General features: G+C 39.6%; 1 protein-coding gene across 2 annotated transcripts in view; it reads left to right on the top strand.

The window, feature by feature from the left end:
• The window catches only part of AGBL4 (AGBL carboxypeptidase 4), a 1,401,741-nt gene that overhangs the window by 836,651 nt on the left and 544,956 nt on the right, over positions 1–20,134 (top strand). For both annotated transcript variants that reach the window (XM_067726072.1, XM_067726070.1), the window contains exon 5: positions 19,133–19,349. In XM_067726072.1, coding sequence (XP_067582173.1) covers positions 19,133–19,349 — 217 coding nt within the window. The remainder of the gene's footprint in view (positions 1–19,132; positions 19,350–20,134) is intronic.

Here is a 20,134-nt window from a genome sequence, read left to right as displayed (position 1 = left end):
TGGAAGAGCGGTTCTCAGCTTTGCCTCTAACCTCCAGTGTGGCTTTGCCCAGTCACTGATGTCTCTAGACTTCAGTTATAAAATGAAAGGCCCAAACCCACCCACTCCCACTTGCCTTGTTTCTTGCCATCTGAATTCTGTTTATCTGTTTGTTTGGTTTTTGAATATTGTGCCTCTCTGCTAGCTTTCTTCTGCAGAAAGCACTTTTGAAGAACTAAAAATTGTTTGAAAGACACTGGACTAGATGATCCCAAAAGTCCCATCTCTCTATGAAAGTGTATAGTTGTGTCAGTATAAAGAGTTAATAGACCTCCCAGATAGATTACAAAGAAAATCTTTGAAAAGACAATTATGTATTTCTTATTGGAAGAAAATAAAATGTTCCTCATCTCCTATACTTCTGGTTCCCAAATTTCAGGAAGCTGATAGATGACTTGTGAAGTTCATTTACTCGTTTCAGTTACCAAAAGCTCTTTATTGAGTCCACTTTATTATTTTAATTAACATAATAACCCTGAAAAGTGGGAGGTTGTGAAATACAGGAATTTAGAGCTTCTAAGATTAATAAGTCCACTGAGGTATGAAAGCTCTTTCACATAAATTTTTAACTGTGAAGATCCACTGTGTAGAAAGGAATCTGTACCATTCACCGGCAGATGATGGGTACTGAGAAGTGGACTTAAACACTGTCTTCCATGTGATGAAGACCAAAATGTCAGAGCTGACTCCTATGAATCAGCATTTCAACCAGTTATGTCAGGAGCTCCTTTTAAAATGTAGCTCAAATTATTTCATTACTCTCAATATCTCTACCCTACGTGGCTTCTCACACAAAACTCTTACTAAGGGCTGCAAGCCCCTATAAAATGGTCTCCTCTCTCCCTTTCTACCAATCACCTCCTCACTTATTCCTGTTCAATCATACTGACCTTCCTGCAGTTCCTAGAGATACACCAAGCTTGGACCTTCGTGCTTGTTGTTCCCTCTGGGCCACTATTTTCTTGGGGATATGTATAATATAATATTGAATAAATACTGAATATAATATTGAATATAAGATAATATAATAATCCATATACGTGTGGATTATTTCCTCACATCATCCAGTTTCTACTAAATGGTTGTCTCTGTGACCACCCTAATTAAAATTGCCCCCTCCATTACCCTCTCTCCCCTTACCTTGCTTTATTTGTATTCATTACACTTATCATTACTTTACACTGTATTATGTAATACATTGATTTATTTGTTTGTTTATCTCTCCTTCTCACAACTTAAAAGTTCCATGAAAGCATGGAATTGCTTTTTTACCTCTGCTTCCCCAACATCTAGAAGAGTGACAACATGGGAAGCTCTCAGCAATATTCATTGAGTCAAAAAGGAAGGAAAGGGTGAAAGGAAGGACGACATCAAGGTTGATTCTGAGGTATCTGACTTGTACAATTGGACAGATGGGGATGGTGGAGCTACTCACTGAGTTGGGAGGGCCAGGTTTAGGGGAGGTCAGGAGATTCATTATATTCAGGTTGAAATTGAGGTAATTTCGAGACATTCAAGAGGAGCAATTAGGTTGGCAGATGGATAAGATGAGCACATAATTTATCATCATCCCAACTGAAAGTGAACAGGGAAACTAAAAATAAAATTTTATATATTTTTGAAATATTTCATGTATTGACCACCAATTGTTTTCTTTGTTGGATTTACAAAACAATTATTTTAAAAATCAAAATTCATTCTAAAAGTAAAATTAATATACATCCATGTACATTAAAGCAAAATTTTTTTAAAACTTACATTCATTTTCTTAAAATAGCACTGTTATTTTTGGCATACATTTACACACTTTAATCAGTTTTTTAGTTACATGTGTATCTAATACTATGTCATTGGTATTTTTATGAAAAATATTTTTTCTAATATGGCTTTATTATTTTTAGTTTTTGATGTCATTGCCTTCAAGTCTTCTTTAGAATTGAATTTTTATGGTTAACAAGTTTGAAATTCTTGACACATTCAATTGATTCTCCTTTATAGATCATAATATTCTTAAATAAAAGGCATTATCTCTCTAGGTACTGAGGTACCTGGTAGAGTTCAGCAGATTCTCCCAAATTGAGGACATTCTCAGTTACAAGCTTTTTAGTATTGAAATATATGAACGTTTCAGTCCAAATATATTCATAGTTACTATCTTGTTTACTCCTTTCCAAGAAATTTTCTTAAGATAAATTTTTTTTATAAAACAACTTTTGTCAAAGTGCTTTTCCTTGATTCTTTTAAATTTTCACCAAATGCAGGTGCTACAAAATTGTAGCCCTTCTCAATTTCATTCCACTCTGGTACAATATATAAATATCTAATTAAAAATAGGAGCTTCATCAAAAAAATTATCCTCCTAAACTGAGGTTTCCCAAAGTATGATCATTGAATTTCAGAATTAAGTCTTATATTTCAATTGTGCTTTCATCATTTAATTTGTGCAGTTCCTCCCTTGCTTTTGTAGAGATAAATGTCATGTCTCCTATTTGAAAGCTTTGTTTTCAGTAATTGCAATTTGATAAAAGGTTTAAGAATTAAAATACTTTGGTGCTTCATTTGTTGAATACTTGATTAAAGATTTCCAATTGATTTTGAACGAAATGCAACCAAAATTCTGTCCTCTTTTAAAGATCTCATTAACAAAATTTAGGGGTCTCATTAACAGCAAAAACAAAAAGCAAACATAAAAACACAGCAAAATCAACGTTGATTAACAAAGTGGCTTATTTAAAAGCTCAAAATCTCTAAGATCCCACTGATGGCAGACAGTAAAGAAAAGAAACATGGTCTGCCTTCCTGAAGCTTAATAAAAATTTTGTTTGTGTGTGGTTTAGCATTAGCTTCATAAAAAATTGTATAGTTTACTTATTTTGTGTAAATTTTGAGAACTGTGGTTTCTGTTTTGAGGGTAGAAAATAGAAGCTTGTTTTGGATGCAATTTTGATTTTTATGGACACCTCCAACCAACTCAACATAAATTTCTACTCCATAGGTTTGTTGATTTAACAAGTACATTGCTTTTACCAAAATTTGTGTTCATATTATCATAACAAAAAAAAATAAGTAATTTTATCTTTCATGTTGAACTTTATTTTACTGAATTAACAGTATCATTCCCACTAAGACAGTATTTAGCCTTCAACAGAATGAATTTCCAAAAGCTCTACTTTGATTCCATGAATTGGGTGAAAATAACTGAATTACATTGAAATTAAGTTAAATTATTTTCTATTTGAAACACCTGATGACACTGATATCACATTACTGATTTTAGTTCTTATGCTAACAGAGAAAAGACATTAACAGCTACCACTTTATATACCAGAAAACTTGGAATTAAAACTGATTGAAATGATTTTAGAAGAACAGTCATACACTCTAAGTAAAAGTGATAGCACACATCACTTTGAAGTATGGCTTTTCATTTAAAGTACATTGCTCTAAAATAATTTCAATCATTTTTGTTCTATGGTTCTGCTTTTATATATGTAAATTATAGTCTTTGGACATAAGTTTTCTTAAAATAACTGTTAAACCAAATAGTTGCTGGTGTTTCTTCAGCAGCATTGTGTCTTCTGGTTTTAATGTGGCCATGTTATCAGTACACCCCCTACAGTGGATCATAAATACTTACAAACATTTTATGCATGTGTCATGTTTATCACTGAATTTCATGAGGAATGAAAAGTTAGAACTCAACTTTCCTAAAATATGCACTTTTGTATTTTTGAGCTCATTGCTGGTGAAATGTTTATTGCACAAATTGTTTAGGAGTAACCAAAAAACAAAATAAATAATTTTAGATTTGCACCATATGATAAATATGCTTAGAGCAGACTATTCTCTATAAGCAGGACTGGTCAGTCTCTATTTCCCAAACATATTTCACATTTGCCTAACCTATAATTTTCCATATTTCTGATTGATCCCACCAACTAGTGACCTTGAGGCTCCATTCATCTGGCAGGTTGCTGCATGGGCCACGGCATGATTGTCTAGCATAGCCAGTTACCAGTAGTGAAAACACCTTTGAATATATCTCCCACCGCCATTTGGGAACTGGAGGCGTTAACTGCCTTCTTGTATCTTGACAGACACACTTAATTTTATTAAAGAGCACATCTCCTTGAAAGAGAGGTATTGGTTACATTGGGTATGGGAGGATCTGGAACAGAAAACAGGGTTATCACTGTTTTCTTTCCTAACTCTGTGTTTAAATGGTTCCTCATCCCTTGTCACCTTTTCTTTGGTCCCCTATCCTACCTGCTTTGTCCATTTCATACCCTAAGCACACTTAGTATGAGCTTGGAATGCATTATTCTGAATCAAGAGAGTGTGATGCCAACTATCTGTCATACAGAGCCTGGTGATAATCACAGTTACCATTGTGAGCACCTGTTACGTGTCGGGTACCAATCTCATCTATAATTGTCAAAACAGATCTGTGAGCTAGATATTGGTTTCATTTTATAGATGTGGAAATCCAGGCTCAGGGCTACATGACTGATAAGTCATGGAAGTAGATTAGAGCCCAGGCCCACGTTCTTTCTACTGTACAATGACTACAATTGTAAAAGGCATCAAAAGCTGGAATTGAACACAGCTCTGTCTATTCGTTCTAACCCAGCTCTGCCTGACTTATTTATTCTTTCATTCAAGAATATTTACTGAGTGCTGTTGTATAATAGGCTCTGTGCAGGAGGACTCTAAGGAGATTCCAGTCTAGTGACTTCCTATCCAGAACCCTTATTATTATTCCACCTATGGTGGAGCAACAAAATAACTTGGATACAAAACTTGAGCGCAAACCTGAACAAGTTGCAGGTACAGCTGGCCACCCCATCCCAAAGCACTCAGCATTCTGATACTGCCTCATACCCCATCTTATATCCCAACAAACGATAGTTTTGAAAACATAGTCATTTTCACCTAAGAGTCATAACAACCCTAAGAGGGATTTAGGACACATTTTAGTAACCACTTTTTACACAGAGGCACCAAGAAAGGTAGAGTCCTGCCCAAGGACTGCAGCTTAGACTAGCACCCAACTCCTAGCTCTTTGTCCAGTGTCCTCTTCTTGCCTCTTCTCAGGAATCTGGATTGGAGAAGATAGAGTACATGACTTAGAGTCTCTCTTTGCCTGAGGAGCCTGTCCTTGGAGTTTCTGACTGCATTAGCATTCTGCCCGCAGCCACATGTAGGTAGGAATATTGTTGCTGTCCATGACCATGGGGAATAATCAGTCTCAGCTATTCCCCGGCTCTAAACTAGCCAAAGTAATTGGGTTTAATTTTAATTTTTTTAATGGCTTGGAATTAATAGAAGCAGCTGCTGACACAGTGTGTGGGTGTCCTTCTCCAGAAGGCACAGACCAAAAAAAAAAAAATCCTACACATAAAATAAACTCTGAAAAATAAACAACAGAGTGTGTAGGACAAAAAGGTTAATTCAAGAATCGAGCAGTGTCTTTTATCAAAAACTCGGCTGGCAATATGTAGCTCCGTCTCTCTCCTCCCACCACTAGTGCCCATCAACCCCTGATAAGATGGTAATCTGATTAGACACTGGGCGTATAAGTGTGTTGCCTGTAGCTGAGCACTCCCTCGCTCTCTGTTTCCCCCCCTCCCTGTGACTCACCAAGAGATTAGCTGTGACAAAGTGCGGAGAAAGATAAGAATAGATATGCTGGTGACAGGAGCACTATTATAATTATTTGGGGGAAGATAGAATTGGAATTAGGAGCAGGTCCTCTTCGCCTAGGGAGGGTAGATTTATAATGTGGGCAGCCGTGCCGTGCCGGTGCCTGGCTGTGCCAGACGCCTGAGAAGAAAAGGAGGGGCCCACTGGCTCAAGCCAGGAGATGGTCTGGGTTGTTCCAGCCAAACGTAGACTAAAGGCCATCTGTTGTCATGGATGACAAACCAGAGATTCAGCTGCCCTCATGAAGGGAAGAGGGATGAAATCTTTCTTCAATTTCAAACATACCTGGGAAACTGGATGCCAGTTTGCTCCCTGCCTCTGGGTAGATGAAGAAGGGGAAGTAAGAGACTGTTTCTGCAATTGCTGGGTGAATTTCAGATTTCACCCAAATTGTTGGGTGAATTTCACAGCCTTGGTGTGGTGGAAAGAATATGTGTTTATCAGTCAGACCATAGTGTACATCAAACAGGTAGCACATTGGTGGCATATAGGAGGTGTTTAGTATATGTTACTCCCTTTGGAGGTGTCTGAATGACTTGGTTGTGTATACCTCCTTTAGGATGTACCGCCTTAAAAGACAGATTCTTTGTTATTTTTTCCCTCTCTGCTAATTTGAAGAAAAAAGTTTGTGTCTACTGTCAAAGAACACCCTGGGGTTGGAACTCATCTAACATCCATATTTTCTGCTTAATCAGAAAGGAAATTAGGGCTCCTGTCTTTCAGGGGTCTTGAGGAGGGGTAGGGAATGAGTCTTATGTACGCCTTCAGGTCCTGGGCTTTCTCCTCTTCCTCTGTGCTCTGGTAACCTCCAAAATGATGCATTGGGAACTTGGCTGGTGGTTTGGACAGAGGCAGAGAGGATGGAAAATGGGAAGGAATCATCCATCCATTCATTCATTAAACCATAAATTCACCTACTCATTCATTCAACAAACATGCTTTGAGCTCCTCTTCAGGGTCAAGCACTGTGCTAAGTGCTACAGATTTTGAGATGAATCAGAAATACAGGAGTTTCTGTAATTAGTATTTAGAGCAATTAGTTAGTCCTGGAATTGTTGACGAAGACTTCAAAGGGGAAGTGTCATTTGAGCTGGGCCTCACTTCTCTACATAGGAATGCACTATGTAGCAAAGTATGGGAAAGGCAATTACAGATAGAACCGCCTTTAAAATGGCATGGAAGTTCCTGAAACATAATGTATTCATGGCATGACTCACAGCTTCACGTGGAGAGAGCATAATATACAAACCTTGGTGTGGCTGAAATTATTTACTCTAATATGTTAATATCTTAAAGTTCACTCACATATATTCATTTATCCAATTCATGAGCATTTTGGAGTACCTCCTCTATTTAAGGCTTTGTATAGATCCTCCAGAACCAGATGGACAATATATGGTTCCTGCCCTCAAGGAGAACTCAATCCAGTGGTGGAGAAAGGCATATATTCAAGTTGATATAATGAAATAGAGGCTATAGTAGAGAAGTATACATAGTATGATTGTGAACGTGTTCAGTATGTACATGCATGCAGTCTGTGTGTGAGTGTGTGCGTGCGCTCACTCAGCCACATATGAATGCATGACTGAATTTGAGGACGTTGGTTACCCCTCCCTCACACATGTGGAGGGCTTCTTTAGTCATCAGGGTGGACCCAGGATGATGACTTGTTTCAAGAGCTGGATCACCCTTTAGTCTCTGAGTCCTGAGAGCACACACCACAGGTCTTGGAATCAACCTGCATCTCTGGCAGGATCAGGTGTTAGATTCTTTCCTTTCTGGAGTCTTCTAGGGAGTCATGGACAATCTGTTTCTCTTAAGAAGTATTCTTGACCCTACCTTCATTTTTATCATATCATTTAGGATAAAGGAATAACTTCAGAGGACTATTGTGAAGATTAAAGGAGTTAATATATGATGAAGTACTTAGAATGGCCTAAACAATTGTTATACTGTTTCCATTGATATCCGAGACTCTCTGTGCTAAATGGAACCAGAAGTTTGCCTTGTTTAACTTAATATCAAGTACAGGAAACTTTTTTTTTTTTTTTTTTTTCAGTACGCGGGCCTCTCACTGTTGTGGCCTCTCCCGTTGTGGAGCACAGGCTCCGGATGCGCAGGCTCAGCGGCCATGGCTCACGGGCCCAGCTGCTCCGCGGCATGTGGGATCTTCCCAGATGGGGGCACGAACCCGTGTCCCCTGCATCGGCAGGCGGACTCTCAACCACTGCGCCACCAGGGAAGCCCAGGAAACTTTTTATCAGAGCCCTTAAAGCTTCCCATATACTCCCTTGTAACATAGACCTTTCTACTTTCCCTTCAGCTGAAAGTTAAAGAGTCTCTACTTTATACTGAGCTAAGATCTACCTACCTATGACGCCTACCATTTATCTGTGGAGAGGAGTCTTCTTTTCCTTTTACAAGTGCTTTTAAAATAAGCAAGTACTATTTGAAACTTCTCTGTACCATTTCTAGTGAGAAAGAGAGGGAAAGGTAACACTGTTCCTGTCTTCAAGAAGCCTACCTTCTCTTTGAAGAAATCTCCACTTACTTTTGTTGCTTATTGTTAAGGGACAAACCGGTGATAAAACTGCTTTAATATCAAATGTCAAAGTAGAGAAAAATTGATGATGGATGAATAATCAGAGAAGACTTCAGAGAGGAGGTATGTTAAAGGATATAGGCATTTATTTATACATTCTTTTGTTTATTAATTATTTAGTTTGTTTAAAAAAATATTTAAAGCTTTATTGACAACCTACAATATGCCACCTCTATGAGTAAGAGTTTACCAAGTAGGTAAGGTATCTGGCAGGGGAAGCAGTACAAATGGAGAAAAGATCAAACACAAAGACACAGAGGTACTGGAGGTATGGCACAACGTTTTTAGAGAGTTGTGAGTAGTTCAGTATGAATAAAACATAGGGTTCAAGGAGGGAGAAATGACTGACGATGCTGGAATCACAGGGAGATCTCGGGGAGCCTTTTGAGGATAAGAAGTTGTTTGAAGAGTTTTTAACAGGAGAGTACTGGTAAGAGTACTGTCAGACAAGATTGCTCTGGAAGCAGAAGGTAAGGCTATGAATTGGTGTCAAGGGGAGAAAGGCAGGTGGCAAGTTACCATAGGGACGATGAGCACAGACTTTGGAGTCACGTTAGCTTGCGTCTAGTACAGGCTCTGCTGCTTACCAAACTTGAAACCTTGGGAAATTTTTGTTACCTCTCTGAGCTTCCATTTTCTTAGCTGTGTAAAGGGGATGTTAACAGCCCCTAGCTCATAGGGTATTGTGAGGATTCAGTGATAATGCGTATAAAAAATTTAACACCGTGCCTGAGACATAGTGAAACATAATGAGCAAAATAAGAGAAAAACCATGAGTGCATTCCAAATGAGAGACACATTTCTCCTACACAGCCTCATTCCTCTTTTCCTTTATTCTTTGTGTTACTTTGCTTCCTCATGAATTTGGCCTGCTGAATTCTTCTCAAACAGATCTTCGTTAGTATCCTTAGCAGAGTCTGGAACATTAAGCCCTGAGCAACATCTCAGCTTTCTTGCATGATCACCGCAGTGTCCATTACCTTCACTCTGCCTTCAAATCAGGTTAAGCATCCAACCTACTCAGGAGAGGAGCTGGGACAGCTGCAGGCATTAGATGAATTCTCCTGGTAGCACATGATCAAATTTGGTGGAGACAGCAGGCTCTCAGAGTCAAGTTGCTAAACTTGGCTAGAATAGGAGAAAACTGAGGTGAGTGAATTTAAAGCATGGATCTTAATTGAATATACTAGTACATAAAGACTTGAAAACATCGGTGTCAGAACCTGAGGGGATTGTGACTGTAGGAATCGCTTGTGTATGAAGACACACTCACCTTGTGCTCCAGGAGACTCAGACTCAGACCTCTGAGTCAGGGCCTGAAGCAACTGTCACAGACCATTGGCTGGAGACCCTGAGGCTCATTTACTTCTACCACCCTAACATTGTGATGTGACATCACATCACAAATGTAGACCATCATCTGTTCTTTTTATACCCTTATCCCTGCACTGGTCTGTTCTCCCTCTAATCTTGGTTTTCCACTGATCCCTCCTCTATCCAAAACCTTCTACTTTTTCCTATGAAACTCAACTCCCAGGTTAATAATCCCCCTTGGACCCCAGTGTTCTAATCCACTGCTTCCTTTACCTCTTGTCTTCCTTTACGTCAGTCTATGGTATGTGATACTTAACAAATATTTGCTGAATAAAACAATGAACTAAGGCCTGACTATCCTGGAGGCCATTACTTCCCCCTATGCCTTCTCAGGAGCTGCTCATTCTCCTACATTCCATGTGCAGAAGGATCTGGAGGGGACTCTTCACTCCCCATTTTCCTTCCAGGCCATTCCGTGTCTATTTCATCACTGGTAGCTCCAAAATTTCAATATAGGAGGGTTTAAGGTAGCAATTGGGTTAGAAAGGAGGAGTGCCTAGGGGGTTTGCTTTAAAGCTATATTTGTGTCACAAGAAGATTGTTTTTACTTGCATGTTTATTCCTCCTGGCTTTGGGTGTAGGAGCAAAATGGACTCTATTTGTGGGCCGAAGCTCACCTCTAGACGGCCTTTGATACTACTGTGGACTTTTTTTTTTTTTTTTTGCGGTACGCGGGCCTCTCACTGCTGTGGCCTCTCCCGTTGCGGAGCACAGGCTCCGGATGCGCAGGCTCAGCGGCCACGGCTCACGGGCCCAGCCGCTCCGCGGCATGTGGGATCTTCCCGGACCGGGGCACGAACCCGTGTCCCTTGCATCGGCAGGCGGACTCTCAACCACTGCGCCACCAGGGAAGCCCCCAACTACCGTGGACTTTTATGTGAAAAGCCCTGTTCCTTTATTGCTTAAGCTGTTCTCTCTACGTCCCGTCCTCATCATTTTTGGGTTCCCACCCATCTTAGACTCCATGGCCCATCACATCAGCCACTTTTATCTAATAGTCAAATCTATCTGATTTTCTATACTTGTGCAGCCACTACCCTGTCCTTCTGATCACTCTCTTCTATCTCTTGGACTTGGACAATCATGGTACTTTACTTCTTTCACTGACTTAAAGGAATCCTATGACCTCAGGATAATGTTTAAATTCTTTAACGTGTCCCATCATGTAAAGTCGTCCCTTCACACCTGCAGATGCAGAACCCATGGATGTGGAGGGACAGCCGTAGTCCCTTTCTAATATGACTTCTGCCTTCCTCTTCAAACACATTTCTCATGATTTCCCTTCTCATTCTTTGTGCATCAGCCATGATGAGTTCCTTGCAGTTCCAACATTTTACTTGTTCCTTCTTGCCACCTGGCCTATGCCAGAATCCCGTACTTTATCAAGAGGGATCCTGGAAAAGTGTTATAAGTACTGATTTAGAATCAGACAGAAACAGATTTGAATCCCAGTTTTGTCATTTACTAGCTTGAGAGAATGGGTAAGCTCCTTAACTTTTATGAACCTCCATGGCCATATCTTCTAAGTGGGATAACAATAGTGTAGATGAAGCCTGCCATATCAGTAAACAAAGGGTGTACAGCCATCAAGTCATCAGCCATTGCAGTCACCCCCGACTGTGCACCCTGAGGGATTCAGGATGGAAAAAAACAGGATACTGGCCCTATGAAGTTAAAGTGCATATCAAAGGAGTGATTTCAATGAGCCGAGACTCTTGTCTTCCCATACATAGAAAAGTGCTAAATTCATTAACTTGAGATGTCTGTTTTTTTTCTTTAATTAACAATAATCTTTTGATGTTCCCATTACCTGTTTTCCACTTAATGTTAGGGTGAGATTCATGACAGCCAGGGCTACAGGCAAGCAGTACAAGCCCAAACATGTACAACGTCAGTGCCATGTAACATTGGCTCTTCCACGGGAAGCCCATAGCCTTACCTCCCACCCTGGCCACTGAGGCAGCCTCAGAAAGACACCAAGGTAGAAACAAGATTCTGCAATAAACCGCTGGAATGTTACAATGCTTTGGAGCTCTTAACAGTTTTCTCCAGGCTGCCCTACCTGGAGCCAGCACCATTATTGTTTTTTTCAGCCTCAGCTCTGACACCCTCCTCCTCACACTTTCCTCCATATGCCCCTTTGCCCCTTGGCTTCCCAGTTGAATGACAAGCCACCGCAGGTGAGCCTTGCATCCTCCACCCACTATGCCAGAACCCACCCCCCAAAACATATTTGCCCTTAAGGAGCTTCCAAACAGATCCTAGTGGATGAGACTTAGGAAGCAGCCAGTAAAAAAAGCAAGACTTGCTACAAAATGTAGGAGCCAAACAGGCCTGGTATTATCAGTGGACAGTCATGGAAAAGGCATAGTTGAGACAGGTTTTGTAGGATTAATAGGATTTTAAGAGACACAAACGAGAGGCGTTCTCTGCAGGGAAATCGTGCATAGTGTGGATGTTATACAAATGAGGAGGTGCAGTGAGCCTGTGAAGTGGGTTAATGTAAAGATGTTATGGGAATTATGACTGGACCATTTTGCCTTTTCTCACGTATGTGTTTCAGTGTTGCTTATTGGAGAATGAGCATGTTAGCTTAGCAGAATTGCCTACACAGCGTATTGTAAAGCAGTATTTCCCAAAGTGCTTCTGTGTAAAATTAGTTTCATGGAATGCTCTATAGAAAAATAATAGTAATAATTTAAAGAAATGTTGAATATTCTTTTTCTCTCCCTTGAATATTCACAAAGTGCATGAACTTATTTTAAAGTATCTGAATTAGTGTTATAATGCTAAAACCTGACTTCCCTGGGGAAAGTAATCCTCCCCTATTTATGTCACTATAGCATCACACTCTTTCCCCTCAAGACACTTTTGAGTCTGTAACTATATTGTATATTTATTTAAAATATTTTATTGACTGCTTCCCTACCAACATATATACTCCATGAGGACAAATACCTGCCTTATCTTATTTACCATTTTACGTAGGTAATCTGGCACAATGCCTGGGTATACAATATGTGCTCAAAATAAGAACAAATGATGAATAAAACTTGTTCATTTTTAACTTTGCATTGTTTAAACACTTTATAAAGGATAGGGCTGGAATTTGAACGAAGTACTGCCAGATTCCAGTCTCTTTTCTTTTCTTTTCTTTTTTTTTTTTTTTTTTTTTATGCGGTACGCGGGCCTCTCACTGTTGTGGCCTCTCCCGTTGCGGAGCACAGGCTCCGGACGCGCAGGCTCAGCGGCCATGGCTCACGGGCCCAGCCGCTCCGTGGCATGTGGGATCCTCCCGGACCGGGGCACGAACCCGTGTCCCCTGCATCGGCAGATGGACTCTCAACCACTGTGCCACCAGGGAAGCCCCTCTTTTTTCTTTTTTAAATTTAATTTTATTTATTTTTTTATACAGCAGGTTCTTATTAGTCCTCCATCTTATACACATCAGTGTATATATGTCAATCCCAACCTCCCAGTTCATCACACCCCCACCCCCACCCCCTGCCACTCTCCCCCCTTGGTGTCCATACTTTGTTCTCTACATCTGTGTCTCTAATTCTGCCCTGCAAACCGGTTCACCTGTACCATTTTTTCTAGGTTCTACATATATATGTTAATATACGATATTTGTTTTTCTCTTTCTGACTTACTTCACTCTGTATGACAGTCTCTAGATCCAACCACGTCTCAGCAAATGACCCAATTTCGTTCCTTTTTATGGCTGAGTAATATTCCATTGTATATATGTACCACATCTTCTTTATCAAATCATCTGTTGATGGACATTTAGGTTGCTTCCATGTCCTGGCTCTTGTAAATACTGCTGCAATGAACATTGAGGTGCATGTGTCTTTTTGAATTGTGGTTTTCTTTGGGTATATGCCCTGTAGTGGGATTGCTGGGTCATAGGGTAATTCTATTTTTAGTTTTTTGAGGAACCTCCATACTGTTCTCCATAGTGGCTGTATCAATTTACATGCCCACCAACAGTGCAAGAGGGTTCCCTTTTCTCCACACCATCTCCAGCATTTGTTGTTTGTAGATTTTCTGATGATGCCCATTCTAACTGGTGTGAGGTGATACCTCATTGTAGTTTTGATTTGCATTTCTCTAATAATTAGTGATGTTGAGCAGTTTTTCATGTGCTTCTTGGCCATCCATATGTCTTCTTTGAAGAAATGTCTATTTAGGTCTTCTGCCCATTTTTGGATGGGTTTGTTGTTTTAATATTGAGCTGCATGAGCTGTTTATATATTTTGGAGATTAATCCTTTGTCCGTGGATTTGTTTGCAAATATTTCCTCCCATTGTGAGGGTTGTCTTTTTGTCTTATTTGTAGTTTCCTTTGCTTTGCAAAAGCTTTGAAGTTTCATTAGGTCCCATTTGTTTATTTTTGTTTTTATTTCCATTACTCTAGGAGGTGGATCAAAAAATATCTTGCTGTGATTTATGTCAAAGAGTGTTCTTCCTATGTTTTCCTCTAAGAGTTTTATAGTATCTGGTCTTACATTTACATCTCCAATCCATTCTGAGGGTATTTTTGTCTATGGTGTTAGGGAGTGTTCTAATTTAATTCTTTTACATGTAGCTGACCAGATTTCCCAGCACCACTTATTGAAGATACTGTCTTTTTCCCTTGTATATCCTTGCCTCCTTTTTCATAGATTAGTTGACCATAGGTGTGTGGGTTTATCTCTGGGCTTTCTGTCCTGTTCCACTGATCTGTATTTCTGTTTTTGTGCCAGTACTATACTGTCTTGATTACTGTAGCTTTGTAGTATAGTCTGAAGTCAGGGAGTCTGACTGCCCCAGCTCCGTTTTTTTCCGTCAAGACTGCTTTGGCTATTCAGGGTCTTTTGGGTCTCCATACAAATTTTAAGATTTTTTGTTCTAGTTCTGTAAAAAAATGCCATGGGTAATTGGATAGGGATTGCAATGAATCTGTAGATTGCTCTGGGTAGTATAGTCATTTTCACAATATTGATTATTCCTATCTAAGAACATGGTATGTCTGTCCACCTGTTTGTATCATCTTTAATTTCTTTCATCAGTGTCTTATACTTTTCTACATACAGGTCTTTTGTCTCCCTAGGTAAGTTTATTCCTAGATATTTTATTCTTTTTGTTGCAGTGGTAAATATGAGTGATTCCTTAATTTCTCCTTCAGATTTTTCATCATTAGTGTATAGGAATGCAGGAGATTTTTGTGCATTAATTTTGTATGCTGCAACTTTACCAGATTCATTGATTAGCTCTAGTAGTTTTCTGGTGGCATCTTTAGGATTCTCTATGTATAGTATCATGTCATCTGCAAACAGTGACAGTTTTACTTCTTCTTTTCCAGTTTGGATTCCTTTTATTTCTTTTTCTTCTTTGATTGCTGTGGCTAGGACTTCCAAAACTATGTTGAATAATAGTGGTGAGAGTGGATATCCTTGTCTTGTTCCCGATCTTAGAGGAAATGCTTTGGTTTTTCACCGTTGAGAATGATGTTTGCTGTGGGTTTGTCATACATGGCCTTTATTATGTTGAGGTAGGTTCACTCTATGCCCACTTTCTGGTGAGTTTTTATCATAAATGGATGTAGAATTTTGTCAAAAGCTTTCTCTGCATCTATTGAAATGATCATATGGTGTTTCTTCTTCAGTTTGTTAATATGGTCTATCACATTGATTGATTTGCATATATTGAAGAATTCTTGCATCCCTGGGATAAATCCCACTTAATCATGGTGTATGACCCTTTTAATGTGTTATTGGATTCTGTTTCCTAGTATTTTGTTGAGGATTTTTGCATGTATATTCATCAGTGATATTGGTCTGTAATTTTCTTTTTTTGTAGTATCTTTATCTGGTTTTGGTATCAGGGTGATGGTGGCCTCATAGAATGAGTTTGGGAGTGTTCCTTTTTTGTAACTTTTTGGAAGAGTTTGAGAAAGATGGGTGGTAACTCTTCCCTAAATGTTGGATAGAATTCACCTGTGAAGCCATCTAGTCCTGGCACTTTGTTTCTTGGAACATTTTTTAATCACAGTTTCAATTTCTTTACCTGTGATTGGTCTGTTCATATTTTCTGTTTCTTCCTGGTTCAGTCTTGGAAGGTTATACCTGCCTAAGAATTTGTCCATTTCTTCCAGGTTGTCCATTTTATTAGCATAGAGTTGCTTCTAGTAGTCTCTTAGGATGCTTTGTATTTCTGCAGTGTCAGTTGTAACTTCTCCTTTTTCATTTCTAATTTTATTGATTTGAGTCCCCTCCCTGTTTTTCTTGATGAGTCTGGCTAATGGTTTATCAAGTTTGTTTATCTTCTCAAAGAACCAGCTTTTAGTTTTATTGATCTTTGCTATTGTTTTCTTTGTTTCTATTTCATTTATTTCTGTCTGATCTTTATGATTTCTTTCCTTCTGCTAAGTTTGGGTTTTGTTTGTTCTTCTTTCTCTAGTTCCTTTAGGTGTAAGGTTAGATTTTTTATTTGATATTTTTCTTGTTTCTTGAGTTAGGCTTGTATTGCTATAAACTTCCCTCTTAGAACTGCTTTTGCTGCATCCCATAGGTTTTGGATCGTTATCTTTTCATTGTAATTTGTCTCTAGGTATTTTTTGATTTCCTCTTTGTTTTCTTTAGTGATCTCTTGGTTATTTAATAACATATTGTTTAGCCTCCATGTGTTTGTGTTTTTTTTATGTTTTCTGCCCTGTAATTCATTTCTAATCTCATACCATTGTGGTCAGAAAACATGCTTGATATGATTTGAATTTGCTTCAATTTACTGAGGCTTGATTTGTGACCCAAGATGTGATCTATCCTGGAGAATGTTCTGTGTGCACCTGGGAAGGAAGTGTAATCTGCTGTTTTTGGATGGAATGTCCTATAAATATCAATTAAATCTATCTGGTCTATTGTGTCATTTAAAGCTTGTGTTTCCTTATTAATTTTCTGTTTGGATGATCTGTCCATTGGTGTAAGTGAGCTGTTAAAGTCCCCCACTATTTTTGTGTTACTGTCGATTTCCTCTTTTACAGCCGTTAGCAGTTGCCTTATGTGTTGAGGTGCTCCTATGTTGGGTGCATATATATTTATAATTGTTATATCTTCTTCTTGGATTGATCCCTTGATCATTATGTAGTGTCCTTCCTTGTCTCTTGTAACATTCTTTCTTTTAAAGTCTATTTTATCTGATATGAGTATTGCTACTCCAGCGTCCTTTTGATTTCCATTTTCATGGAATATCTTTTTCCATCCCCTCACTTTCAGCCTGTATGTGTCCCTAAGTCTGAAGTGGGTCTCTTGTAGACAGCATATATATGGGTCCTGTTTTTGTATCCATTCAGTGAGCCTGTGTCTTTTGGTTGGAACTTTTCATCCATTCACCTTTAAGGTAATTATCACTATGTATGTTCCTATTACCATTTTCTTAATTGTTATGGGTTTGTTTTTGCAGGACCTTTTCTTCTCTTGTGTTTCCCACTTAGAGAAGTTCCTTTAGCATTTATTGTAGGGCTGGTTTGGTGGTGCTGAACTCTCTTAGCTTTTGCTTGTCTGTAAAGCTTTTGATTTCTTTATTGGATCTGAATGAGATCCTTGCTGGGTAGAGTAATGTTGGTTGTAGTTTCTTCCTTTTCATCACTTTAAATATATCATGCCACTCCCTTCAGGCTTGTAGAGTTTCTGCTGAGAAATCAGCTGTTAACCTCATGGGATTTCCCTTGTATGTTATTTGTCATTTTTCCCTTGTTGCTTTCAATAATTTGTCTTTGTCTTTAATTTTTGCCAGTTTGATTACTGTGTGTCTCGGCATGTTTCTCCTTGGGTTTATCCTGCCTGGGACTCTCTGTGCTTCCTGGACTTGGGTGGCTATTTCCTTTCCCATGTTAGAGAAGTTTTCCACTATAATCTCTTCACATATTTTCTCGGTTTTTTTCTCTCTCTCTTCTCCTTCTGGGACCCCTATAATGTGAATGTTGTTGCATTTAATTTTCTCCCAGAGGTCTCTTAGTTTGTCTTCATTTCTTTTCATTCTTTTCTTCTTTATTCTGTTCTGCAGCAGTGAATTCCACCATTCTGTCTTCCAGGTCACTTATCTGTTCTTCTGGCTCAGTTATTCTGCTATTGATTCCTTCTAGTGTATTTTTCATTTCAGTTATTGTATTGTTCATCTCTGTTTGTTTGTTCTTTAATTCTTCTGGGTGTTTGTTCTTTAATTCTTCTAGTTCTTTGTTAAACATTTCTTGCATCTTCTCGATCTTTGCCTCCATTCTTTTGCCGAGGTCCTGGATCATCTTCACTATCATTATTCTGAATTCTTTTTCTGGAAGGTTGCCTGTCTCCACTTCATTTAGTTGTTTTTCTGGGGTTTTATCTTGTTCCTTCATCTGGTGCATAGCCCTGTGCCTTTTCATCTTGCCTATCTTTTTGTGAATGTGTTTTTTGTTCCATAGGCTGCAAGATTGTAGTTATTCTTGCTTGTGCTCTCCGCCCTCTGGTGGATGAGGCTATCTAAGAGGCTTGTGCAGGTTTCCTGATGGGAGAGACTGGTGGTGGGTTGAAGGGATTGTTGCTCTGGTTGGCAGAGCTCAGTAAAACTTTAATCTGCTTGTCTGCTGATGGGTGGGTCTGGGTTCCCTCCCTGTTGGTTGTTTGCCCTGAGGCAACCCAACACTTGAGCCTACAGGCTAATGGCAGTCTCTGGGAGGGCTCACGCCAAGGAGTGCTTCCCAGAACTTCTGCTGCCAGTGTCCTTGTCCCCACGTTGTGCCACAGCCACGCCCCACCTCTGTAGGAGACCCTCCAACACTAGCAGGTAGGTCTGGTTCAGTCTCCTGTGAGGTCACTGCTCCTTCCCCTGGGTCCCGATGTGCACACTACTTTGTGGTGTGCCCTCCAAGAGTGGAGTTTCTGTTTTTCCCAGGCCTGTCGAAGTCCTGCAGTCAAATTCCACTAGCTTCAAAGTCTGATTCACTAGGAATTCTTCCTCCCATTGCCAGACCCCCAGGTTGGGAAGCCTGACATGGCACTCAGAACCTTCACTCCAGTGGGCGGACTTCTGTGGTATAAGTGTTCTCCCAGTTTGTGAGTCACCCACCCAGCAGTTATGGGATTTGATTTTATTGTGATTGCTCCCCTCCTACCATCTCATTGCGGCTTCTCCTTTGTCTTTGGATGTGGGGTATCTTTTTTGGTGAGTTTCAGTGTCTTCCTGTCGATGATTTTTCAGCAGTCCGTTGTGATTCCAGTCCTCTTGCAAGAGGGAGTGTCCAACCTCTTTTGATCATAGATTGGTATATGTTGTTGTCCCTGGCCACCACCTAGGTTTCTTGATGTTACAGTTTCAATCTTGGGCATTTATTCCTACTGATTACATTTTGAAGCTTGAACAACTGTCTGATATGCCCAAATTTCTTTGTATCTTTCAGGCAAAGACTGCCACCTAAAAATGTCTACTACTACCGCTGCCCGGACCATAGGAAGAATTATGTGATGTCCTTTGCATTTTGTTTTGACCGAGAAGAAGATATTTACCAGTTTGCTTACTGCTACCCATATACGTACACTCGCTTTCAGCATTACCTTGACAGCCTGCAAAAGAGAAACATGGATTACTTCTTCCGGGAGCAGCTGGGTCAGAGTGTGGTAAGGCCCATTCAGAAACGGGAAAGCTGGGGGAGGAGCTTAGCACTGGTTTTTATAGAATGCAAATAATAGATATTGGTGCTTTGTAGACTATATGCTCTGGAAATTTAAAAAAATCATTGTTTTTTGTGTGTAATATTTTGCTACTATGGCCACCAGGAAGTCGAAGAATAGGATAAGGCAGATGTGTGTCCTTCTGAATGAAGCTGATAAAGCTCTCTAACAAAATACAAAAGTTCTGGTGAATCCCCAGAACTGTGAGATAAAAAGAAGGCTCTACTGGGTGTTACAAATGGTGTGAAAGCATTTTATGAGTCTAAGCTTACGAGATGAAGAATAAATTTGCTTTTTAGTGAATTTAACTTGACTGCAGTGTAGGTTAGCAGGTGGTGTGCAGTATGGTTGTGCTGTCCACAGTGTGTTCTATCTCTGCCATCTATTAGTTCCCCAACCCTTCTTCCTTCCTCAGGTTTAGTTTTCTGGGTCTGGAGATTTCAGTCTTAAATTCTATATTAGTTTCCTATTGCTGACATAACAAATTGCCATGAACTTGGTGGCTTGAAACAACACAAATTTATGATCTTACAGTTCAGGAAAAGTCTGAAATTGGCCTCTTTGGGCTAAAATCTAGATATCAACAGGTCTGTGTTCCTTCTGGAGGCTCTAGGGGAGAATTCATTCCACTACCTCTCCCAGTGTCTAGAGGCTGCTTGCATTCCTTGGCTCGTGGTTCCCTTTCAGTCTTCAAAGTCAACATTGACTTATCAAGTCTTTCTCATGCTGAA

The sequence above is a fragment of the Pseudorca crassidens genome, chromosome 2 (assembly GCF_039906515.1).
Source record: "Pseudorca crassidens isolate mPseCra1 chromosome 2, mPseCra1.hap1, whole genome shotgun sequence".
Classification (NCBI taxonomy): Eukaryota; Metazoa; Chordata; class Mammalia; order Artiodactyla; family Delphinidae; genus Pseudorca; species Pseudorca crassidens.
The sequence above is the reverse complement of the archived record's forward strand: the minus strand, read 5'-3'. Positions and strand labels throughout refer to the sequence as shown.